Raw genomic sequence first — 27,024 nt, 5'->3', positions numbered from 1 at the left:
CTACTTTCGTTGATTTTCTTGGATTATTTTATGATATCACATTGAATATATCTAGTTCTTTGTACCCTACATCCCATGAGTTTTGTCAACAAATATGTAGGGTAAAAGAAGAATTAGAAGATATGCGTAGGGGTTCCAATGAAAGGAGGAGGGCGATGGCAGTGAGCATGATGCTAAAATATGACATTATTGGGGAAATTTGACTAGAATGAATATTTTCTTACATGTGGCTGTTATTCTTGATCCCCGTCTGAAAGTTTCAAGCTTGTTATATGAGTTGAGACTTGTTCACGATCAGGTATGGACTGAAATTATTGGTGAATTGGCCCGAGATACCCTGAAAAAATTGTATGACAAGTTTATGGCAATTAAGGGTGGTATTACATCGAAGACACATGCACCGACCTCAACGCCTTCTACAGACACCGTCACCGGGCCTCCTACAAAGAAGCGCAGAATGCCATGGACTAAGACCCTCGCACAGAATCCCACATTAGTCCATCAATCTACGGAGGTCGTTTCTGAGTTAGACAACTATTTGTCAGCGGATATGGTCCAAGATGATAATGATCATTTTGATATATTAGGATGGTGGAAGAATGCCTCAAAGAAATATCCCATCATTTCTGAGATTGCCTGCTGTATTTTGGCCATCCCTATTAGCACCGTTGCCTCAGAGTCAGCTTTTAGTACTGGAGGTCGTATATTGGATCCTTTCCGTAATTCATTGTCTCCTACAACCGTAGAGGCATTGATATGCACATAGAATTGGACAATAGGAAAGGATATTCATGTTTCAGATATTTTAGATTTTAAGGAGACCGATGAGGGTGGTGATCAGTCTGGATTTGGACCACCTGGTAAATGTTTTTTATTTATTATTTTAATTTATTTATATTCATTTCCATTTAATCGTTATTAATTTTAATATTAATTTTTGTAGTAACACATGAGACGTCTAGCACCTCTGCAACATAAAAATGTGCTCAAGCCCGAGCCGCCCCAACTGTCACACCCCTTGATTCAAAGACAAGCCACACCTGACAAGCCTCTTTAGAATATTCAATTTTTAATTATTTGTTCAAATTTTGTATTCAATAATTTGTAATGTTGATACAATGTCCCTTGGACACTTTTATGTTTATAATTTTGTAATTGTTTAGCCTTTTAATTTTGCAATAGCTTAATTATTATTATTAGTTTATTACGTATTAGACTCTTAAACTAGTAACTTTTATTAGCCATAAAATCAATTACCATTCATAACACTTTTTTTTTTTTTAATTTGGTTTTTAAATTTTTTTTTCCTTTTTACTTATAATTTTATGGGTTGAAAAACGAAAATGGCCTACAACCTTTTTTTGGGCCAAAAATACATACTTGTGGGCCATTTTGGCCCATTGCTAAGGTTTCTGGGCCCAAAATGGCCCAGAAAATGCTCCTGGGCCCAAGGCCCAGAAAGGGGGTGCGGGGGGCCAGATGGATTGCCCCCCCACCCCGTACCCCGTCAAGCGGGACAGGGTACCCCGCCCCCGCACACCGGGGGCGGGGGACAGGGGAGATTTACCCCATCCGCCCCATGCGGGGGCGAGGGGCCAGGGGGGGAGGTCTACCCCGCATCGTATGGTGTGGGTAGCACCCCTAGGAGGAACTCCATATACAACCTCAAATGGGGTTAATTTGGTGGAAGTGTGAAAGGAAGAATTATACCACCACTCAGCCAATGAAAGCCAATCAGCCCACAACTTGGGCTTATCACCAAAAAAAGATCTCAAAAAGTGTTCAAGGCACTTGTTAACAGCCTCAGTTTGGCCATCACTTTCAGGGTGATAGGCTGAAGAGAAAGAAAGATTAACTCCTTGAAGCCTGAACAATTCCTTCCAAAAGGAACTAGTGAATGTGGAACCACGATCAGAAACAATTGTTTTTGGTAAGCCATGGAGCTTAAAAACATTATTTAAAAATAATGTGGCTACATGAGCAGTTGTGAATGGGTGTTTCAAAGGCATGAAGTGAGCATATTTAGATAATCTGTCCACCACCATGAACCACCATGATGATGACAGAATACCCTCTAGAAATAGGTAACCCTTCTACAAAATCCATGGAAAGGTCAGTCTAAATTTAATCAGGAATTGGTAAAGGCTGTAAAAAACCTGCTGGAAGCACATTCTGAATCTTATTTCTTTGACAGGTATCGCACTCCCTAATAAACTGCTTGACATCATTTTTGAGACCAGGCTAAAAAAATTCAGCTCGAGCTCTATGGAGACACTTGTGAAAGCCAGAATGTCCAGCAGCAGGACTAGCATGCAGATAGTTCAGAATTTGTTGCTTCAAAGGAAGAGAATCAGGGACAAAAATACGATCCTTCCTAAACAACAACCCATGCCTGAGTTTAAATGAAGGAACAGAAGAAGGATCCTGCTGCAATGCAGCAAGCAGGTGCTGAACATTCTGATTTGCAGCATAAGCTAACTTCAAATCTAAAATCCAAGTGGGAGTAGGGAAAGAAAGGGCTGCCAAGTCAGCAACCATATCAAGCTGGTCCCTTCTAGATAAGGCATCTGCTACCCTATTTTCCACCCCTTATTTATACTCAATGGTGAACTCATATCCAAGGAGCTTGGATAGCCATTTCTGCTGTGCTATAGTCCCAATTTTCTGCTCAAGCAGATACTTAAAGCTGTGATGATCAGTTCGAATGACAAAAACACTACCCACAAGATAAGGCCTCCACTTCTTAACAGCTAACACTAAGGCTAGCAATTCTTTTTCATAAGTAGAAAGTGTCAAGTTCTTGCCTTTCAAAGCTTGACTCAGAAAAGCTAAGGGCCTTTGATCTTGCATCAAAACTGCCCCTACTCCAGTGTCACAAGCATCACACTCGATAACAAAAGGCTTGGAAAAATCAGGAAGAACAAGAACTGGAGGACTTGTAACAGCAAGCTTCAGTTCATGAAAAGCTGTTGTAGCAGAATCTGACCATACAAAAGCATCTTTCTTCAACAGGGCAGTTAAAGGGGCAGCAATTAGACCATAACCCTTAATGAATTTTCTACAATAGCCTGTCAAACCTAAAAACCCTCTTAAGGACTTAAGAGTTTTAGGTATAGGCCAATTAAGCATGGAATCCAATTTCTTAGGATCTGTTCTTACTCCCTCCTTAGAAATTAAGTGTCCCAAGTATTCAATTTCCTGACAGGCAAACTTACACTTAGACTCCTTGGCATAAAGCTGATGCAAGCTCAATGTATCCAACACAGTGGTTAGATGAAATAAATGAGAAGCCATATCTTTGTTATAGACCAGAATGTCATCAAAGAAGACAATGACAAACTGTCTAAGAAAAGGTCTAAAAACCTCATTCATGAGGCCTTGAAAAGTGGAGGGGGCATTAGTGAGACCAAAAGGTATGACAAGGAACTCATAGTGCCCTTCATGAGTCCTAAATGCAGTTTTTGGAATATCCTCATCCCTCATGCGTATCTGATGATACCCAGCTCTCAGATCTAACTTAGAAAAAAATGTAGAACCCGAAAGTTCATCTAAGAGCTCATCCACAACAGGTATAGGGTATTTGTCCTTAATAGTAGCTTCATTTAAAGCTCGTAGTAACCCAAGCACATGCGCCATGTGCCATCAGACTTTCTGACAAGTAATACAGGAGAAGAAAAAGGTGATTGACTAGGCCTCACAACACCAGAATGTAAAAGTTCCCTCACAATCTTTTCAATTTCAGCTTTTTGATAAAATGGATATCGATAGGGTCTAACACTGATAGGAGCAGTCTGTTGTTTCAAATGAATTCTATGATCATGTGATCTATGGGGTGGCAACCCAGTAGGTTCTGCAAACACATCCCTATAATTCTGTAGCAACTGATGTACTTTTTATTATACTGATAAGGAAGTTCAGTGAGAGTACAATCAGATAACTGTAAAAAAATGCCCTTCTTGCCATAAGCAGCCTCTTTAAGGGACTCAATATCATCAATCAACTCAAAGTGAGAAGTTGTCAAGCCCTGAAAACAGATGTCTTTCCCACCATAATGAAATTGCATTTGTAAAGCACCAAAGTCCCATAACACAGGCCCCAAAGATGATAACCATTGGACACCCAACACAGCATCACCACCCCCTAGAGGTAAGGTGAAAAAATCCACCAAAAAAGGAACCCCTTGAATCTGCACAGCAACTGCAGGACAACTCCCATTACTTTCAATAATCTCACTACTAGCTACTTTGACTTGAAGAGGTTGTCTCCGATGCATCATCAACTTACATTTAATTGCCACGGCAGTATCCACAAAATTGTGAGTACTGCGAGTATCAATTAAGATCACCACTCTCTTCTTTCCAAATTGACCCTTCAACCTTATTATTCTAGGACCTGAAACCCCAACAATAGATTGTAATGAAATAGAAGCTATTTCAGCCTCCTCCTCAATCTCCATTGCTGTAACATCAGCATTTAGGTCAATGCCCATCTCAATGGCCATATCAGGAACAAAGTCCATTCCTTCTAACAAGAATAGTTTTGGCTTAAGGCATCTATGGCCTTGGCGCCACTTCTCATCACAAAAGTAGCAAAGGCCTTTCTTAAGTCTATCTTGCATTTGTGCATCCGAGAGTTTTTGGAAGGGAATTCTAGCCAAGGGTTGGGTTTTTGGTGCTCCTAAAATAGAAGCAGGTTGTCCAGATTTCAACAAATTAGGCTTTGAACTGGATTTACCAAAATCAACAAAGGAACCCTTCCAAGACTTCCTAAGGCTAATTACATATTGTTCTTGTATCTTAGCCAAACCAATTGCATCATTTAATGTCGCAGGCCTCAATAGTTTCACAGGAAGTCTAATATCATCACGCAAACCACTTAAAAAACAACTCAATTTATTTTTCTCAGAGATTCCTCGAATTCTATTTGAAAGGATCTCAAATCCTGTCTTATATTCAGTCACAGTACGAACCTGTTTCAGGTGAGTTAAATCCTCCATAGGATCCTCATAAGGTGAAGAACCAAACCTAGTCTGGAGTGCCATAACAAATTCCTCCCAGGAATGAAACGTTCGTGTTTCAGTAGCATCCTCAAACCATGTCAGGGCTACGACATCCAAGTGAAATGAAGCCACGAAAATACGCTGGCCAGGAGGAATCTGATGATATAGAAAATACTGATTCACATGTGAAATCCATGCAGAAGGATCGCCTCCAGAAAAACGAGGGAACTCCAGCTTAATTCCTCTAATAAGGCCTCTGTCATAGTGCTCACGATGAGGATTCTCTCCCAAGCCTTCACGGAAGTCAAGATTCGTTTGCACAACTGGAGGTTCATTATGATCACTAGACATATTGCAAGAGATCCGTGAAATATGCTGCAATAAATCTTGAAACTTCTTGTCATGTGTTTCGCATTCAGCCTTCGCTGCTTCTTGTTGCTGCAACAACAGTCCAATTGCATCCTCGATCTGCTACTGTTGCCGATCTTGTTGTTGCCTTAAGTGATTCACCGAGTAACGATCTGTGCATACGAACGTGTGCCTTCTGCCATGACTGATTGCTGATACCAATTGTAATGAGCCCATATACTATAACAGACTGCTTCGAGAGAGTCACTCTCCAGAAATTAGGGTTAGAGGAAGAAGAAGAATAAGGAAAAAGGAGAAGGAACTCAGAGTTGATCAGATTCTCGTTGAAGTCCTTTCCCTCTAACTTCAACTGTATTTATAGTGAATGAAGACATACGAATGACGCAGAAAACTAATTCAACACTTAAAAGAAGTAAACGACAGCGTTTGACTTAATGAAAATGAAAACATAAAAGGAAATATAAAACGACAACGTTCCACTAAAACACAACAACCACATGCACTAAAACGACTACGTATCAATCCTTCCCACTTATAGCTCAACGACCAACAACTACCTCCCTTCCCACACGTACAGCTGCAACTCTGCACCTTGCCCTTTCCAAGCTTCCACTCCAGCACCTTCCTAGCTCATAACAGGGGATTGGTGAAAAAGGAATAACGGGAAGAGAGAGTAACAGAGGGGAGAAGTACCAGTGACTCAGAGCGTGCATATCTGACCGATGGCGAACATCAATGGAAGACGTCTAACGGAGAGGAGGAATGGAGTGGGGGGGGGGGAGGATAGGGTTTGAGGAGAAGAGAGCTAGGGAATGGACGATGATCGGTTTTGACCCATAATCACTTGTTTAAACCCGTATTGGAGTTTGACTCAATGAAACCGACTTTGTTCGGATGGACCAGGCCGGATATTACAGACGGATCGGGCCCAAGGCCTTTTATGCACATGCCTAGTGAACATGATGGGAAGCTTTTATTCTTGATCTCTTCAATCTGTCATAGTAATGTCGATTGGTTGGAAAATTGATTGATTTGACCATTATCAAACCGCTATAAAACGTTACTATTATATTAGCTGGTTGTAAAATGAGTTATAAAATAATTACAAGAGAGTTGTTGACTCGTTATTGTATCAATGAGACACCAAATTGAAGGGATTTTTTTGTCATTAACTAGCACCATAGTTTTGCAATTTGGGAATCAAATTGAGCAGCTTTATCCTCAAAATGAGCAAATCTATTGGGAAATCAAAAGATAAACTTATATTACTCAAATAAGACAAATCAACTTTGTTATGCCAGCAAAATTGCTGATACAAATGAATCGTTGGGAAAGAGACTGCTTCAAATGCTTCTCTCTAATTTAGTTATTTCTGTTAACCACATTTTTTCAGTCCCTGTTTCATAAACATGATCCCTTGCATTAATGATGAGAAATCATGATCTTTTGCTGGTTGAGTTAGGAGTGACTGAAGGTACCAACGATAGTGAGGGAGGTCCACTTGCTCTCATTCTTGTAACAAATAGTTTCTGCAACAGAGATCGTGAAGGTAATGTAAGGTGTGCCTGTTGTTCTTAGACCAAGTATAACAATCACAGTTGATGTTCCTTCCAATGAAGTTAACTAAGACAAAGCTTTCGCATGCAACTCATATTGACCAAAGATAGTGTACTCTGCATTGTATTTCTAACCTAAAAGCAACCAATGTATCTAAATCTAAACATAGATGTGGTTGTGTGTGTATGCACACGAGCTCATGTGTGAAGCTCTGAAATTTTTCCACAAAGTTTTGCTGCATGCAAGTTAGTGTGTTAACACATCACATGTTGTGGTACCCATACAACTTTAAACGAACTGAAACACCAATCATTTCTTAAAATAACTGATGTGGAAGAATTTTATATCAGCGTTTTGTTGTTTGTGTTAAAAATGAGGCTTGTAAATAGATTTTCACATTTGTGTTGGGGGTTTCCTAACAGGGAAAGAAAAAAACAAGGTAAATGATGGAGTTCTTATCTGTTAAAAAGATTGATGCAAGGTTTATATGAGCCAAACCTGCACATATTTTTGCGGATCAGCCCCAGGCATCGTCATTCCAGGAACTTGATGGCCTATGCTTCCCCAATTCTGATCAGGTATGAGAGTAGCATTCGAGCCAGGTTGATGTACAATGGCAGGCGACATTTGGGATCTGCCACTAGACTTTGCTGAAGCACCCATGAGAAATGACTTTTGGGCTAGCATTGGCAGTTGTTGATGGATAGAGAATGGTGGCACCATATGTGACTGCATGAAATCCAGATTTGACGTTATTAGAAATTTATAAGGATATAGACCTTCTTGAGGTGCACAAACAACCAAAGATATAAACATCCATGAAATCCAGACCAGAAGGTTTACTTGAAATTTAATCCTGAATCCACTTAATTCAGGAACTATACAAAAAGAAAACACCCATGCTCCAAAACAAGACTTAAATAAGTAGGGTTATCATTCTTAGCCAAGCAAGTTTCATGCTGAAGACTTCTAATTTTTTAAATCATGTCTGTAGAAGCAATATGGATCCTTCCCAAAACTGTCTGTCAAAATCTACTATAGTTTTAAATAATAAAATTTAATTGCATCTCACATGGATACTCAAGTATTGAAATTAGCAGTGCAAAAGTTTAATGACAAAAAATACATTATATGGGTGTCACATAAATTCATTGTATGGACACTCCTTAAATATGAAATATTTCAACAAGATTGAAACCAACTTGGGGAGGACAAAATAAAAATATAACATAACAGTTCTTTTCAGACAAAAATACAACAATTTGTTTTCCATTAGCATTTTATCTTCAAGTTAATAGCTCATCGAGGCATTCATCCATACTCCAAATCATATACACCATGGAGAGGAACAACAAAAATTCAAGTACAGGAGTTTGAAACGTCCCTCCAAACTCATTTTACTCATAAGATTGCTTTCACTATGCTGAAAAGGGGTAAACCATTAGCAATAGTTGGTCCCTCAAAACTAAGGTCCTAGGAGGGGATATGGATATAACTCTAACCTTCTAAATTTTAGCAAAATTTCTTTTCAATTAAACAAGTTCATTTTACAAAAAAGCTTTCTGAATCCCACTAGTTTTCTACGCTGATGGGCTTTAAACTCCAGCTAAAATGAAATTTTCAGTACACATAACACATTGACACAATAATACCCAGAGAATAATGCACAAAATAGCATATGGTCCACTGCCAAGAAGATGGTAATAAAAATACAACAAATATGTATGAGTTAACAAGTAAAGCAAAATAAGATCACTTTCCTCTTGATCTAATCTAATTTTCTCCATTCCAATGGAGAAGAGGAAAAAACCAATACATACCTGGTAGGATAGATCAACATCTACTGGAACACTGCCTTTTGATGTAATTATCCTGTCATATGTTCTGGGTGGATGAGCATATTTCCTCTCCTCAGATGAGTGTTTAGTATTTTTTGTGTAGCCATGCCAACAACTACTTCCAGGTCCTGGTCTGTAAATTGAACCATTTGTTTCCCTCACCGTTGACGATGATTTTTCTTTTGCATCCCTAGGAACCCATCTTTTCTCCTGATACCTAGCAAATTCAGCATTCTTAATCCTCACGCCACATTATACTAAAGATAATTACAAAATAACGAGACTGTGCCTGGCAAAACAGTAACAGTTAAGAGCAACAATGTTGTCAAGTCATACTTGGCACAAATGAACTTGTCAATTCCAACTCTGTTATAATTAGGGGGCAACTCTGCTTCCCAATGGCTATTTGATTTCTCATTCCCCATAGCTGTTACCAGTAAAAAACAAATTGACTTTCAGCACCCTGTATTTAAACTTGTGAATTAATTGAAACCAACTAAAAATTATGCAAAGCGGAAAAATATGTGATGATTACATTGGATAAATGCAACCTGCCCTGGAAGCCATGTGTCCAAAGTTGTAGATCTAACCTGCATCAAAATCATATAGAATATGTACAGACGTGTTACACAGACAAGTTCACCTATTACTGCAATGAGTTGTGTATTAAGGATAAAGCTTGTTCTTTCTTTCTTTTATTTTTGAAAGTTATGTATTGAAGAAATAGAAGCAAGCAATTAGCAAAATAATTGAAACAAAATCATTTACAACCTTTGATATATGCACTCCAAGGGATCTGTGGATCCCTGAACATTGCATGCATATGAAGATTCCAAGATTCACACTGGCCCATCGTGGGAGCCTGCATTACAAGAAGGGTTTTATTACAAATTCGAGCCACTCAAGTTCTACAAGTAACTCTGCAGCGATTCCATTTTATTTATATATTTCTTCTTCTTCCTCTCTCTCGTTCTCTCTCCCTCCCTCCCTCTCCCCCCTCTCTCTAATAACTATCTAGTGTTGTGTCACTAAACAACCGTCCAAATTACTGCATACCTACCTGCGTTTGCAGTCAGCACATTCTCTGTTTTCTGGTAATTTAAGAAGACCCTCCAATATCTGTCCATCAGGGCATGAAGTAAAATGAAGTTCATTATAGATCAAAAAGGTAGACCAAAACTAGAACATTGATCATCGAAACATTCTTTTTCAAATACAACATTCAATACATGGATAGAAAGATAAAGCATTGCATGCAAGGGCATCACATAAGGAGCTGAACAATGTGAGCTGGCCAGATGATTGGAAAGTTTCACATCCATTTAAACCCCCCCCCAACACCAAAAAAAAAAAAAAAGAGAGAGGAAATTGAAGACTTAATGAAACTACATGATAGCCAGTCATAGAGTTCCACGGAAAGGACTGTTGTCTGTTTTTGTTAATTAAAAGCCTTATGATGTAATTTGCGCATCTTTATTTTATGTTAGTTAAAAGCAATGTATATTTCTACGATTTTTCTCAAATGCTTTGTGCATGTGTCTTAACCATATTGCTTGCAAAGCATTCCTTTACCATCAGGTTACCAGTCTGAAATCTAAAACCCAGTTGTATGTGGCCCTTGTCCCCAAATCTTGAAAATTTATGAAAGTGAAACTCCACATTTCTCTACAGACTGCAAAAAGCAGTATGGATCCTCAATAAATAAGGATGTATTAATGCCAACAGACTCCAAGCAAGACTCTCCAGGAATGAAACTGCTATCAAAAGCATGACAGTGGAAGACAGAGGCAGAGGTCGACTGATCCATAACATACATAAAAGTTGAAATCGGCATGGCGCAGGCCAACTTTAAGAGTATATTCACAGCTCACCATGACAATCAGATACCAGCCACATCCACAGGTACCCTCCATGCCGAGGCAATTGCATATGGGTTGTTAATAAACGCAATAGAACATTTTCATTTTTCACTTCTCAGTTTGGTACTTGATATTTTCCGTTTATTCCTATTATATGAGCAGACAGCTATTTTTCCAGTCAGATCAAAGCTTTCAGAGAACCCAACATGAACGATACAGTGCGTTTAATATTAAAACCTATCAAGTGATTGTCATCTGAAATAGCTCGCTCTCTCTCACATACACACAAAGACAGAGTGAGGGCATAGATTAATTGAAAATTATAGATGGCCTGCTAAAATTCTGCTTGCATGTGGGGTGCAAACTGAACAGTTACTTGACAAATAGCTCTAATTCGGGTTGGTTATACTTATCTTGTAATAAATGAGTCCGTTCATGAACACAAATATAAGCGGTTATTAAATTATAAAAAGTTTATATATCAATGAAAGAATAACTCTATTCTAAGGCTTCTACACTACACACTATCTATATGGACATAATTTAATTTAGAAAATAAATTTTAAAGAGAAATGCTACTTTTTATCTCCACACTGCACACTAATTTGTGATTTGTCATTTTTGTTATCTATATAAACATACATATTTACACATCAATATATGTATGTTTAAATAGAATAGAAAAGATGACATATGGTGTAGAGGATGATATGTAGAATTTTTCAATTTTTAAATTTGAATCTTACAGATTAAATTATGTCACGTAGACGGTGTGTAGTGTAGAGGCTTTAAAATAACATTTATTTGAAAATATGGCATATAAAAATGGTATATATAATGTATTATTTTTGAAGTTTTTATAAGCGTGTAAATTATAAATGCTAATACTTAAATGCTTAGTTGTAGGATTAGTTATTAATATAAGTTAGAAGCCAACCCCATGCTTATCAAACACTCATACTTCTTCAACCAAAGGGGGAAAAAAACACAAGAACATGTTATTGAGTTTGAAGGAAAATCCGCATGTACGTCTAGTACTCCAAGCAATGAAAAACTAGAGCGTAAATTAAACCAAAGGTGGATTCGACCAAAATAATTTTACTTTTCAACCAATGAACCAAATGATCAAATCCAAAAGCAGTAAGCTTGCTTTAATCATTCAGGATACAAAAGTACAGAGAGAGAGAGAGAGACCTTTATGTGCTTGGCATTAAGTTCTTCAGAAACGTTAGCTTTCTCGTTCATGGCGAGGAACTTTCTATCCGCAAGGTCTCCTTCTTCCTCTTCCTATCACGAGGATCGGAGAGGCCGTTGGGAGAAGTTAGAACTTTTAAGAAGAGCGAAATGAGAACTGTCAATACCTTTCCTTGCTGGCTATGCCTCTATGCGGCCAGGTGCCTCTGTTATACACATATATATACGTACCCACGCGTGTGGGAAATGATAGGTGTCATTAAAAAAAAAAATTATTATTATTTTATTTTTTTGCATTTTTTCTTTTAAAAAATATTTCTCTAACTGATATTTCTTTCAAAAAATTTTGAAAAGTAAAAAAAATATATATATATAAGAAAAAATGGCTGTCATTTGTCATTCTTAGTGGTAGGACCATACACGTATATATGCCCAGGAGACGTAATTTTAATTAAAATATTAAATAATTATAAAACAAAAGAATTTTTTTTTTTTTAAATAAAAAAAAAGTTCTAGATAAAAATTAAGGGTGGCAAGAGGGATGCCTAGGGTCAGCCGGTCACCCCCGATTATACTGCAGTTGACTAGATCCACCTATGCATCTGGCGCTGGGTTGTCAAATCCACCAATATTATATATATATATATATATATATAATACCATGCATGCACAGGGTGGACATTACACTTGTCCAAAGGAACTCATCAAAATAAATGTGTTTGAATGAGACATCATGATCACTTTAGAACAATCGCTAGGAAATTCATGGCTTTTGGTAATTAAAGTACAATCTGTCACACCCATGCACTTTTTCAGACTGATACAATGAATTACCACAATTAGGGGTGTTCATATGACCCAGCTCAGTCCGAAATCCGGAAAATCGGATTTTCGATTACGGGTTTCGGCCCGGATTAAATCCGGATTGAAATCTATATGTTAAAAACTGGGTATATGCAGCCCGGATCCGATATGAAAAGTGGATTTCATTTTAAAACACCGGGTACCGGGTTTGTATAAAATGGAAAATGAAACCCTACCCATCTATCACCCGTCTCCCATCCCTGTAGCCCATTCCGCGTACCCCCCCTCTCTCTCTTTCTGTCTCTCTCTCTCTCAATCTGAAGAAACCCTAGCCTCCCTCCCTCACTGCCGTCGGCCGATCGAAGAAAGATAGCCCTCCTTTCCTCCCTCAGTGCCAATCGAAGAAACCCTAGCCTCCCTCCCTCTGTGCCGATCGAAGAAACCCCGTCATCCCGTGACCCATCATCGTCGTCGCCGACTCGCTGTCATCCTCGACCTCAAGGTTTGTTATCTGTGATTTGGGTATATTTTAGATTTGGGTCTGTTTTATTACGATAAGAAAGAGGTTAGAATCAAACTCTTTGAACCAGAAAAAAAAAAAAAAAAAAAAAAAAAAAAAGAGACAAAAAAAAAAAAAACGAAATATTTCTTCGTACATTTGTGTAGAAAATGAAAAGGGGAAGAAGCTTTGGTAGATCTGGGTTTCTTTTGTTATTTTGTTGAATATGTATAAAGTATGTGCTGTTATTTTGATTGATTTGGATTTTTTTTTTTTTTTTTTTGTTAAACATGGGTATAATGTATATCATCTTTAGCGACGGCGATGGTGGGATCCGTGAGGTTGATAATCAGGATCGGACATCGGCGAGTGACATGGGTATGGAGTTCAAAGGATGAGGGAAAATGGAGATGGGGAATTCCTTAGTGGGTCCCCATGAAGTGCTAGTCGAGATTCATCAAAGGTATGAAGTTTTAAGTTCTTAAATTTTGAGAGTTGTTTAGAATTGCATTAATATTGGTGATGTTGGTATCGTTATATGTAATGTACAAAAGAGGTAAGTGTTTCTGCACACTATATATATAATTGTTGGATCAATAAGAAGAATATTAATCATGTGCTTGAATATTATGCTTTTAGGTAAGAGTTGATTGTGAAGTGAGAGGGGGAGACAGAGCATATCTATGAGATTTGTATGAGGAGTACTTGAAGACTGAAGTAGTAAAAGATCATATACTATAAAAGATAATGATCACCTTTTCCTTATGGCATCTATTTGATAATATTCCCTGCTATTTGATAATATAACTAGAGAAAACATATGTCAAATTATAACTCTTTTTTATTGGGTTGGATTTTGGACCAAACTTTTTAGATGCTTCTCTACTGTATTTTATTAGAGACTCTATTTTAAAAGTCTGTAAGAGGTATATGTTTCTCTACTGTAGCAGTTTGTGCTTTCTTGGCTCCTGTCTTCTTGTTCTTTTTCTCAAAACTATCAAATAAATTACTAAGATCATGAATTGCAGATTTCAGATCTTTCACAAAAATCCCTGTTTTCTGAATATGCTTCTCCCCATTTGATAGCCAACCAACTATAGCAGGAAGTGCATCAACTCCTAAGTTTTCACAGCTGGATCTGTAACATCACGAACCTGCACACAATAAAACAATTACATGGATTATTATTATTGGTATCATCTTTAAGCTATAAAAAAAAATTACATCATTAAATTCTTGTGTAATTTTCTGCTACATGATGTGTTTGGAAAACAGATATTATCCAATATATGTTGTAGTTGCTCTGTCTCTGGATCTTACTCTTTCCTACCAGCATATACCTTTGTGGTGGTAAATGACCTCTCTTTGCATTTTTACATTCTGTGGTTATAACTTTTTAAACCTTTCTACTAATCATATCAAAAGTGGTGGTTTGTTTCTGTTTTTCTTTTGATGAACTGCAGGTGGAGAGCAACAAAATGGGACTATTTTCACGATGATAGAAAATCAAAGTCCTTCCGTGATGATGTAGTAAATCAGTTCATGTTTGTTGTTGTGTATTGGTGTTTAATTAAAACAATGTATGTATTTTGTATTGTTCTAAGCAAATTAGTTTTAGACAATGTAATATGTAGTGGATTTTTTTTTTTTTTTTTTTTTTTAGCATGCATTTAGTTATAAACTTCAGTAGTTGTTTATAGCCTTAGCTATTCTTAACATAAATCTAATTTTTCATTTGGATATTTTATCATTATGGACAATGATATATATATATATAGAGTTTTATATAATAATTTTTTTTGGCTTTTTAACATTATTTCTTGAAAAAGTTGTAATAAAATATGGGATTTTTTATAAACATATTTTCCTGGAAAATAAATAATAACATACAGACTCGTTTAAAAAAAAAAAAAAAAAAAGTGGGTTCAAACCCGGAACCCGGAATCCGGGTTTTTAAAAACCCGAATTCATCCGGGTTTCGGCCCAAGTATGACCCGGATTCATCCGGGTTGGGTTCCGGCCCGGATTTAGAATCCGGGTTGCGGTCCGGGTATACCCGGGTTCCGAGTTGGAACCCGGATGAACAGTCCTAACCACAATAAATATAATTTTTTAAATATATATATATTATATTGCAATTGCACTTTTTTTTTCTTTTAAATATTTTAAAAAAATAAAAAATACATCATTTCACTAATAATTATTTTCTTAACCATTAAAAAAATAAAAAGAGCGATATAGGTAGAATTTTTCTTGGATTTGAAATCAGCCATGATTTCATATCTGAAAATTTGAAAAGTCTAAGATCCTATTTGATTAGATACAAACCCAAATTCAACTATATATATAAACGTATCAATAGTTATTTCAGGGGGCAAGCTGCAGATATCATTGAAGAGAATGACCTAAGAAGTAGGCATGTAAATATTAGGTGTGAGAGCTCTGAAAATGGCTGGGCAAGATTCCAATGAACCTAAGCATGCAATATGCGAGATGAATTAAATCAAAGATTTTAAAATTTTGATTTTGAAAGAGAATGGATCTGCTCACTATACTAATTCTTTTGCTCATTAATTTCAATTAACACTTGTATTTGTTGCAGAAGTGAATATTGAAATCGGTTCACTCTTCAACATGGTTGCTGATTAGTTTATGCTGTTGAACATCATTATTATGTTTTCCTCTTTGATCGAAGTGCTTAAAATAATTATAGATTTATAGATGATGGTTTGAGGTCAAAACAAGAGGTTGAAGTGCATGTTTTATTGTATTCATTGTATTCTTTTGATTTTGCATTAAGCTACACTTGATAATAAATATATGGCTGAGAGTTACAAATGAACTATCTCAGATGTTACAAAAGAAAAGATCAAGATATTATCAATACTTTAATATTAGGAGAGATGGAGGATGAAAATCTTACTCGGGTCTACCGTGACTCTCTCTTTAGATATCATATGATTGAGAAACCTTACCTTGTACAGCCAAAAATCCCACTTGTTGAGCTAGGCAAATAACTGATGGTTCTTGAGTGTCTCAAACACCAATCTTAGATTGCTCTCATGCTCCTTGACACCTCTGGAACATACTAAAATGTCATCTATGATGACTACTATGAAAATGTTCAGAAACGGTCAAAACACTCTATTCATAATGTCCATAAAAGTCGTTGGAGTGTTAGCTAATTCGAAAAGCATCACCATAAATTTGTAATGGCCATACCTAGTCTGAAAGGCTATCTTTGGTATGCCGCCCTCTTTAATCCTCAATTAGTGATATTCCGACCTAAGGTCAATCTTAGAAAACACTATCATTCCCTGTAGTTGGTCAAATAAATAATTTATTCTTGGCAATGGGTACCTGTTCTTTATAGTCACATTGTTTAGTTCTCGGTAGTTAATGCACATTCTAAAAGTCTCATTTCTCTTTTTCACAAGTAGCACTGGTGCTCCCTAGGGTGAAGCACTTGGCCTCACAAATCCTTTCATCAACAACTCTTGTAATTGACCATTTAGCTCCTTCAATTCTGTTAGGGCCATTCGATGAGGTGCCTTGTGCACCGGAGTTGCTCCTGGCTCCATCTCAATCAAAAACTCAATTTATCTAGAAGGGGGTAATCCTAGCAATACTCTAAAAATCTCTAGAAATTCCCTTACCACCGGCAAATCCTTAACTTCCCTGGGCTCTCTCTCCTTAAGCACTAGGTGCACTAAATAAGTTTTAACCCCACTCGACAAATCCTTCTTGGCCTAAAGCGAGGTATTCACCTCTGGCATTGACCTTAACTTTCTTCCACAAAAGATCCTATCCTCCATTCCTACAATGAGGAATGTTACTATTCTCGATCGGCAATTTATACTGACAAAATGCCTAAATAACTAGTCCATCCCTAAAATGACATCGAATCCCAGCATATCGAACACTATCAAATTCGCCTCCAAAGAGGTCCCATCTATCTCTAAAGGACATTCTAAGGCAATATACTATTTCACTGTTGGTAGTGCTACATATATTCCTTGATGCATTGGTTCCACCTGAAGACCAATCGTCTTGATGAACCTAGTAGCACAAAGGATTGGGAAGTTCCTAAGTCAAATAGTGTACTCGCATAGAAGTGTGATATACTAACATGCCCTGTACAATCAACTATGGTTTATGCCTACAAGAATGATTAACTAGTCGTAAACTTTGGTTCCGTATCTATAATGACAATTGCCTCCTTGGTCTTTGGGGCATCCTAGTCAACCTCTATGGGAGTGAGTGTGTACACTTTGGCTTGCACAGCCTGCCTATGGTCTCCACGTCGTCCACCCTATCTAGCTCATTACACCTTTGGCGCTTAAGGGCAATCCTTCACATGATGCCCCGTCTGCCTACATAAAATACATAAGATTGAAGTTTGTTGGCAACCGCCTTCTTGGGCTTTATGGCAAGTCCTACAAACTGCTATCCTTCCTCCCATGCGTACTGTGGGAGTAGGCAGTTGTCCCCCCATTCTATACACAACTTTTGAAGGAGAACCGAGTTGCTCCTTTCACTAGAAAAAGATCATTCTTTTTAAACTCATGAGTATAGTCATCGAATTGTGTTGCTCATGCTTGGCAATGGATGCTTTGTGCACTAATTTATGAAAGTCCTTGATTCCTATGCAAGCTACTTGAATCTTGATTCGAGTTTGCAACCCATCCTAAAATTTCTCCATTCTCATACACTCCACCAAGATAAGATGAGGGGAAAACCTCTCTAACTTCATAAACCTAGAGGCTTATTGTTCTACAGTCACATTTACCGGACCAAACTAGCAAAATCCTTTGATTTCTGCTGCCTTACTATAGTCAGGAATCACCGATCGTCAAATTCTTTCTTAAATCTCTTACGCAAGATTTCTTCTACAACTCCTAATTGCATGGTAATTAATTGTCTTTTAGTACCCCCACCATAACACTGCCTTTTCTTGTAGCAAATAACTTGCATACGATACCTTATAACTCTCAATTGATGCACCTATGCACTTTGAAAGTTCTTTCTGTCATACCACTAGGAAAAAATTATGTTAGTAATTTATTTAAATTTAAATTCTTTACTATGTATTTTAAAATATATAGATATTTATTTATGTGGTCTTAACATATATATTTTTTATATTTAAATGGGATTTAGAAAAAGGAAAGGGAATGAGAGCATATTTGTATTTTTTACATTGTATGTTATTAGTTAATCCCTTTTAATTCTAGCTATTGGATTGGTAGGTAAACAAATATCTCTCATTGGCCTGATCCTAGCCTTTCATTTCCTGTTGACCACTTAGCTCCATCGTGTTATCTTCCTCATTCCATACAAAGAGTTAAAACAAAGCAAAGAGCCCCTTGGTTTTCTTCATCCTGTAAGCTTCAAACTCATTCTCTCAATCGATTCCTTCACTCCTCAACAAGTAAATCTAGTCGAAATCTTCCAAGAGAAGAGCCCAACACAGGTAAACCCCCTGATTTTGGTTTGTGATTTTGGAAATTTCGAATCTATGTATGTTAACATAAGGTTTTCTCAAAATCAATTTCTTGCTTGTTCTACCCATAATCCTTCAAATTTCTCCTTCTATTTTCATTTGTTGTTGGTTTTGCATCTGGAAAGGGGAATCAAACTAAGTAATACTCCATTTCCCTCAAGATTTTTTGTGTGAGTGGGCTGGCTGTGCTTGTTAGAACTAGAACCATGTGAATGGGTTTTTTGATTTTGAGTTGGCCAAATGTTGTGTAATAATTCTTAGGTTGATTTTCGTTGTTTTCTCTTGTGATTGTTCTGTTTTGGTGGTGATTGAATAGAGGAAAAATAAGTTATATTATGCTCTATTTTTTTCTAGCTGTATACCTTACAATGACTATGCATTGTGATTTTTTATTGTTCTTGAGTTAAACTATATTTTTATTTATGTTAATCCTTATGTTTGTGTATTAAATTGAGAGAGATGAGGTTTGTGATTTTAAACATGATTTTTTAAAAGTTATGGCCTAAGTGAGCCACTAGAGATTTTTAAAGTAAACTAGTAAGCTTGCTTGAGGATTTTGAGTGTGCCAAATATTATGCCTTGTTATACTATGTTTTCAGAAAAAATGTGATGATTTTCTTAAGTTTTTTATAATTTTAGTATTGTTTAATTATGTAGTTGAGAGTTTGGTTAAGTAAAAGATGTTTAAAGGCATGAATGTGCTAAGGCTGCAAAATGTCCATAGAGATGTAGAAAAATTATGCGATGCACTGTTTTGAAGTTTAAAACAGTTTGATATATTTCCTTTAATCTCTTGTGTCATTTCCTCAACCAAAGTCAATTGTTTATATGAAAAATCATTGAAAACAAGAGACAAAAACGAACCATTGTGTGAGCCTAAGCCCTTTATCCTCATCCATCCCTCATGAAGAAAACCCAATGGCCTTTACTGGACAACAAGCATTCTATTAGTTACTTTCATGAGTTTCTTTAAAATGTTTAAATGAAAAGTTTTAATGTTTTGGCTAGTGCCATCTATGGAGGGTAGTTGGATGGGCTAAGGTTACACTTTGTGATTAATATTCTTCTAATGAAGAGAAGTTGCAGAAAGCACTTTAGTTCCTTCTTAGAATTAAAGTGGGTGTTAGTTAAGGTGTTAGTTAGTGAAGCTTATAATGAAATAGATGTTGACGTGTTTATTCCATTTCATTGAATATGAATTTTTCAAGTTTGAAGAAACCCGTTAGTAAAGGTTAGAGGTAAAAGTAGCTACGACCAAGCTTCTCATGGCATTTTCTCCTATTAAATGCTTTCTCATATCAAATGCTTAATGAAAAAGTTTAATGTATAATGTATAAACCTTCTTGGTAGCCCCGGTTAAGCACCTTATAAATTATGAATGTGTGTATGTGTATGATGTAAAGCATGTGCATTCAAGACTTTGCTCATGAGATTTATCATGCATGTGTTTTCTTGAAAGCTAGTGACTTTCTTATTATATATTTAAGGCATGAAATACATGTTTATGAAAAAAAGTGCATGTCACATTGGGTTTAGAAAGATGGTGAAATGCTATGAATGGAAATAAAAGCTTTTGTAATAAAAAAAAAAAGTTAAATGTATATGAGTATAAGCCTTCTTGGTAGTCCCTATTAAGCATCCTATAAATTATGAATGTGTGTTTATGTACGATGTAAAGCATGCATGTTCAAGATTTACAACATGAGATTTATCATGCATATGTTTTCTTGAAAGCTAGTAATTTTCTTTATTGTATATGTATAGCATGAAACTCATTCTTTTGAACGAAAATGTATGTTGCATTGGATTAAGAAAGATGATGAAATGCTATGAATGGAAAGAAAAGAAAGAAAAGGAAATGGAGGTTTTCATATGAAAATATGTAAATGGCTAATGATAGAATGAAATGATATCAAAGGAAATGGGTCAATTACAATGTCAGGTAAATAGTATTAGTAGTGCACTCAGTGCTACCCCTTGACTAAGAGATTCCCTACCCACGGCCACTAGTAGAATCAGGTCTAAAAGACCGATAATCTTAATACACATGGTGCAATAGTGTGTGCAGGCTAAAGGAAATTGAGAACTTAAATTAAATGCTTATGTAAATGTTTTATGTTTAGTTAAATGTTTTAAGCTTGTATGATCTTTCAAAATAAAATGATAGATGATGTATGATGTTTTAACTTCTTGGTGTACTACTTATTGAGTATTAGATTCACCTTTGTGCTAATGTTTTAAATGTCAAGGAAATGAAGAGGAAGAAACTGTGGAGTGCTAGGGAGGGGGAGCCGGACGCCTAGTCCTAACATTAGATGTGAACAGGTCTTTCCTTATATTTTATTTTGACGTTAAAACTATGTATTTTGGTTGGTTGGTTGTAAAAAAAATGTTTTGGGGATTTGTATTTTGAATTTTTGATGCAATTGTTCTTTTGTGGACGGGTAGATGCTTCCACCCGGGAGATGGTTACTATTTTTAGACTTGTAATGAGTGGGACCGTTCTGTATTTTGATAAACAGGTTGTTTTGAAACTTTGATATATGATAGAATGGGGAAGGTCCATTTTCCAAAAAAAATTTAGTTGTGATATAGGTTCCTTTGTTTTATAAATCGTTATTTGTTGGAAAAAAATATATAAAGCAGGACAAAACGTAGCATCCCGTACCATGTTCGGGGCGAGGTTGTTGCACTTTTGATATCTGTTATCCACCTCTTTGCCTTCATTGGATCCTTGTTATTGAAGAATCTTGGGTAATGATGTGCCAATAATCGCCCATGCGTGCATCCCCTATGCTCTCATTAAGGAGATCCTAACGACTTAACTTGAAAATAACGGGCACATAGCTCGTTCTGCAGCTCCAACACCTCTGAAATCTTATTTAACTCTCTTGATAGGTTCTCTTCCCTCCTATCTCTTGACGACCCCCCTCGTGACTACTTAGGGGTTACTCTCCTCATGAGGCTATTAGTTGCACCATACTCAAATCCTATTATATAACTCAAACCTATCACTTTCTATTTCATTGCTCATTTCTAAATGCAAATGAAACCTAGGGTACTAAAATTTCTAGAGTACTCCTAATTGGTTATGTAAAACCCATATTTATGTAAAATTTAAAGAAATCAGCTCAAAAGTTGTTTCCAATGGCTTTTGTATTTTATCTACAATTTACAGTTTGCAACAATGTTACCTTTAAATGTAGCAGTAACATGGTTATATATCATTTTTAATCCTTTTCTCTCTCCGTGTACGTAAGAATCTCGAATGACTTTTTATTGCTACCAACCATGATGCAGCTGGCCTGGTATTTTTTTTTTTTTTCATTTTCGATTTTTATTGTATTTTATTTGGCCTAGTTTGCAAGTGGATAGTTTTCTTCATTGTGATTAAACTAGTAGGTGTTGGGGGAAGTTTCTATGTGCATGTGTTGCTGTTATGTGTGCATCAACCGAGAAAGAGCCTATTGTAGTTGGAAAACGATCAATCTTCAGCAAGTTCTCTAAAGTGAATATTCTTTCCCAATTATCTTGAGAATATTTTTTCAAAATTATTGAAAATAAATATTCTCATAGTATATTTTGAGAATATTTTCATAATATAATCTCTATTTTATATTTTGAATCAATTTAAATTTTGGTTTGGCTTGTAATTTGGATTAATTTAAAATAGGACATAATTATATAGATAAATATTGTAAATTTAAAAAGATAGGAGGATATCATTGATAGTTACAGAAAATATTTAAAATGAATAAAAAATTTATAAAAAAATATAATATTTAAATGGTATAGAGAAAAGCATATAAGACTATAAGTTGATGTATGATATATTGTAAAAGTCAGTATGTAAAATAAAAAAAAAAATAAGTTTTGATGATTTATTTTAGAGAATATGATAAAGGATCCATTAAAAGTGCTCTTACAATACTAAAATCAACTCCTATATTTCTAGTACTATTCTACGTAATTCATAGTTTCATCAAGAGTCACATACAAGCACACCTTGATACTAAGTTGTGGCACCATGTCCCTCATGTAAAGTTCTTGGTGAGGTTTCATGGTGCCAAAAGTGCTAACCAGGTGGTCAACACTTAGGATTTAATCGGGTAGGAGTTCCTCATCCGGATGGAAGTGCACTTGTGGGATACAGGTACAAGCTCGTAGTAGAAAAGATAAATGTTTAGTAGGTAAACTAGACCGTACAATATTAGAGTCTAAAACACATTTTGGAAATAATTAGTGTCATTCATCCTAAATATTAACATAGAGTTACATACAACTCAAAATGGTATATTCATCGCCTAATAGGCTATAGATCGATTTTAGATTGTCGCCCCTTTCCGAAAGGCTAAGTATAACCCAAAATAATAATGGATGGCTCCTACAATAGAGACATGCCTCTATCTTCAAGGTTCGGGTGGGGTTGGCTCTTCCTCATTGGGCATCACTCATGGTTTTAACTTTGCATCAAAGTTTATAGTTCTAAGAGTGAAATTATATGTAGGATAGGCAACCATGACAAAAACTACTAATAAGAGATAATGCTCTTGAAGATGCAATGAGCGGTTAATGTAAATAGCAAAAGGACACATATATGTATGCTTTGGAGAGAAATCACCCTCTAAGGAGTTACCGTCTTGTGCAATGTACTTTAAAGCATGAGTACTATTTAGGCGAGCAATCACCCATTGCTCCAGTAGTTCAAATCCATAAAATTATATTGGTCTCATTTGGTACAATTGCCAACATACAAAGATTCATTATATAGATATTCGTCACATAGATATTTTCATCACCTAATGGGCAAATAAGGGATAAGTTACTCCACTGCTCAACATTGGGGAAACCGCTTCTACTTGATTGACATTGTGCATTCCGACTCGTCTGTACCCCAATGTAAGTCGACTCTCACATAGAGATAACATGTTGCACCAGGGAATGTCTACTCTACCAACCAGCTCGAAGACAACAACACGTCATACACTGGGGGATTATGCATCTCGATTATTAAGTGAGGTCAACACAATACTGCCCCACCCCTATCATTTATGGAGAATCCCTCTACCTGTTTGAAGCTCATGGAAACTTCTTGCAGGAATGGGCACGAGAAACTCCGTCCCACCCCATGTAGCTTGATACAAGGTACTCATACTCACACAGAAATATAGATACACCCACTGGGATCATGAATCAGTGAAAAACTAGTAAACACATTCAAAGTCTCAAAAACAGGAAATGAAGATAAGATACACATAATGATTTATTTATTTATGTTAGAAATGGGGAGGTTACACAAAATGCAAATGCCTCTTACATACAACGTTTATCCCACATTCCCTAGCCCTTGTTTAAAAGCTAACCTACCTCACAACGTCAGGCTCAGTATTCAATTACATTGTTCCTTCCTTTCTACTTTGAAGATTTCAGCTCCATGAGGTCTTAGTTATCTAAGATCATAAAAGATTTTATCTCATTCTCGAATCCCTTTTATAGGGTAGGATTGTCAAATATCATTCTGACACATCTTTGACTCCAGGTATACTTGAATAGGAGTCCATTGGTCTTGACTGTGGCACTACAAGATTATAGAGATAAACGACTAGGGCATGGTCTACACTTCTCCACGACCTACCAACTCCTCAGTCTATCCTTGAATGAGGGTCTTCCATGTGGCATCAGACAATTCCTTTGGATTTAGATGATATGACTCCCCAAGTTGTAATCTTTCCAACAGATCCACTTCAAATGCGACCTTTTAGTTGGCTTGTGGGCTTTTACGTACGACACTGCCACTCTTTTTATTATCTTCTTTGTTGTTTCAAAAAGTTTCCATATCTATCACAATCTATCCTTAATTGTTGTTCAGCCCAGGTGGGCAACCCTTGCTCGCCTTAGGTGAGAGTAATCCTTGCTCGCCTTGGTCAAGTAGCTCTTGTCTCATCTGATCTACTAGCCTCTTTAGTTCCTCGTTCTTGCCTACATGGCAGGCGACTTTTCTAGCTCACCTATCATGGGATGCATTCATCTTCACCTTGCTCTGGGATGTATCTGCTAGGATATCTAAAAGGTGCTTACTCGCCCTCATGTTGGACTAGTTGAAGTTTACAGCACTCGCATCAATGTTCTTCACCAACCAATGGACTGTTCCTCATATTTTTCCACTCAACCACATTGGTGGTTTGTCCCTTTGCACTGGCGGGACCCTCACATGTGTACCCTAACAATAAGTTTTCAAAACCCAACTTGATTGGTGCCTTTGTTGTTGAATTAGTTCAAAGAAAAAAGTATAGCGTACCCATTGGTGTATTTGCTTGTAAAGCTTTCATTTTTTTTTTTTTTTGAAATAATACCTCTTTCATTCATATAATTGTGTGATCAATACAATGTTTATCAACCAGTAAACTATCCAAGACAAAGCTTGGTGCCTCTTCTATCCACACCTTTTCCTCCTCAATCAATATGGCAGCCTTAGCCAACTTGTGAGCTACAACATTCATGTTTCACTGAGAGTATTGTACCCTCCATCCATTGCATCCCTTGAGACTTTTCCTCAGCTCTTCAACTAGGCTACCAACATATGATAGATCCTCCACTTGCTCATTAACTGCATTTATGATAACCTGAGCATCACCTTCGAAAATGACTTTATCAAAGTATAAATCTCTGCACAAATCCATGGCTTTTCTAAATGCATAGCATTCAGCTGTAACTGGATCTGCAACATTTAGTTTCTGCTCATGACAGGCTACCATAACCTCTCCCTTTTCATTTCTGATTATCACTCCCACACCCACCTTCTTGGCTTTTGCATCAAAAGCTGCATCCCAATTGGCCTTCACCATATTTTGCTCTGGTGGACACCACTTTTTCTCCCTCACTTGTGCACTGTTCGATCCCTCTGGTTTAGACTAGGCTGCATAGTACTCATTCAGGTCTTCCTTTGCTAATCTGATAACACTGCTTGGACTAGCAAATTTCTGTTCGAAAATAAACTTGTTTCTTCTGATCCACAAGTTCCTCATAACAGCAACCACCTCTTCTGTTTCAGGTTTATTGAGCTTAGATGAAATCTTTGCCCATAAACCCAAAAAATCATTTTCTTCAGTATTCCATTTCTGCAGAGTTCTTGAATGCTCAGCCCAAACATCATTTGCAGCAGGGCAGAGCCATAATACATGCATAACATTCTCAGCTTCTTTAAGGCAGATTGGGCACCTTGAATTATCACATACTTTTCGAGCCACTAAGTTGCTTTTTGTGGCCAACAGATTATTTCCTACTTTCCACATAAACAACTTCATTTTACTAGGCAAATTCATGCTCCAAATATGTTTCCATTGATCATCTGCCTCAAAACCCTTAGAGGACTCCCCTTGCCACCTGCTTGATCTTTCTTTCTCTAGAAAGTAGGCACTTTTCACACTAAACAAGCCTTTGTTTAAGGGGCCCCAGATTGGCTTATCTTCAACCTCCTTTCTGCTCAAGGGGATACAACATATTTGATCTGCCTCTTCTTCCCTGAAAATGGACCTGATTAAGTCTTCATTCCACTCCTTCTTGCCCTCCACCATGAGTTCACTGACTTTTGCATCTTCATTCAGCTGAGAGATTGGCGACTGTACTTTATAGGTGGATGGGGTAGATAACCATCTATGCCTCCAAATATGAATCCTCTTACCATTTCCCACCCTCTACCTTAATCCTTCTTTCAACAGCTCCATAGCACTCCAGAGGCTCCTCCAAATTAAAGAAGGTGAGGAACCCAACTTTGCCTCCAGTATTGAGGATTGCTTAAAATACTTATCTTTATAAATTTTTGCTGTCAAGGAAGAATGATTCTGTAATATTCTCCATCCTTACTTTGCCAACAAAGTTGAATTGAAAAGTTCTAAATCTCTGAATCCCAATCCTCCCATTCCTTTTGAAATCCCCATTTTCTTCCAGCTCCTCCAATGGATACCATTCTCTTTTTGCTTGCTTCCCCACCAAAACTTGGCTAACATTCCATTGAGTTCAGTGCACAGCTTCTTTGGTAACCTGAAAACACTCATGGTATAGGAAGGAATAGCTTGTAACACAGCCTTAATCAACACTTCTTTTCCAGCACTTGACAAAAAGGAGTTCTTCCAGTTGTTAATTTTCTGCCAAACTCTGTCCTTTAAACATCTAAAGGTGTTGTATTTTGAGCTGCCCAACAGTGTTGGAAGACCCAAATATTTCTCATAACTCCCTTGTGCCATATCCCCTCCTTCCCTTAGAATTGATCTTCTGATTTCTGGTGCAGTATTAGAACTAAAAAACATTGATGTTTTTCCTTTGTTTAGAAACTGACCCGAGGCCCTCTCATATTTAGCAAGGATCTCTTTTAGTTTTCTCCATTCTTCCACACTGGCCCTTCC

At 36.9% G+C, this 27,024-nt stretch overlaps 2 protein-coding genes across 2 annotated transcripts; both read right to left on the bottom strand.

Moving 5' to 3' along the window:
• Positions 1–6,609: 6,609 nt before the first annotated feature.
• Positions 6,610–11,992, bottom strand: LOC122275595 (ADP-ribosylation factor GTPase-activating protein AGD5-like). Its single transcript, XM_043084709.1, has 8 exons — positions 11,817–11,992; positions 9,824–9,882; positions 9,535–9,625; positions 9,299–9,353; positions 9,100–9,190; positions 8,746–8,980; positions 7,424–7,654; positions 6,610–6,897 (listed from the first exon to the last, which is right to left on the bottom strand). Exons 1-8 carry the CDS (start codon positions 11,865–11,867, stop codon positions 6,805–6,807), a joined length of 906 nt encoding a protein of 301 aa, XP_042940643.1. The 5' UTR covers positions 11,868–11,992; the 3' UTR covers positions 6,610–6,804.
• A 13,541-nt stretch (positions 11,993–25,533) lies between these two features.
• Positions 25,534–26,196, bottom strand: LOC122276958. Its single transcript, XM_043086842.1, has one exon. The coding sequence runs from the start codon at positions 26,194–26,196 to the stop codon at positions 25,534–25,536; it is 663 nt and encodes a 220-aa protein (XP_042942776.1).
• Positions 26,197–27,024: the final 828 nt, after the last annotated feature.

This window comes from Carya illinoinensis, chromosome 9, assembly GCF_018687715.1.
Source record: "Carya illinoinensis cultivar Pawnee chromosome 9, C.illinoinensisPawnee_v1, whole genome shotgun sequence".
NCBI lineage: Eukaryota > Viridiplantae > Streptophyta > Magnoliopsida > Fagales > Juglandaceae > Carya > Carya illinoinensis.
This window is presented reverse-complemented; position numbering and strand designations above follow the sequence as displayed.

Bases quoted from the DNA above. Each gene is read 5' to 3' on its own strand.
- LOC122275595 (XM_043084709.1), bottom strand. From the start codon at position 11,867: ATGAACGAGAAAGCTAACGTTTCTGAAGAACTTAATGCCAAGCACATA. The intron at 9,883-11,816 runs GTCTCTCTCTCT...CCTGATGGACAG, and splicing joins TTAATGCCAAGCACATAAAG to ATATTGGAGGGTCTTCTTAA. The intron at 9,626-9,823 runs GTAGGTATGCAG...CTTGTAATGCAG, and splicing joins TGTGCTGACTGCAAACGCAG to GCTCCCACGATGGGCCAGTG.
- LOC122276958 (XM_043086842.1), bottom strand. From the start codon at position 26,196: ATGGTGGAGGGCAAGAAGGAGTGGAATGAAGACTTAATCAGGTCCATT.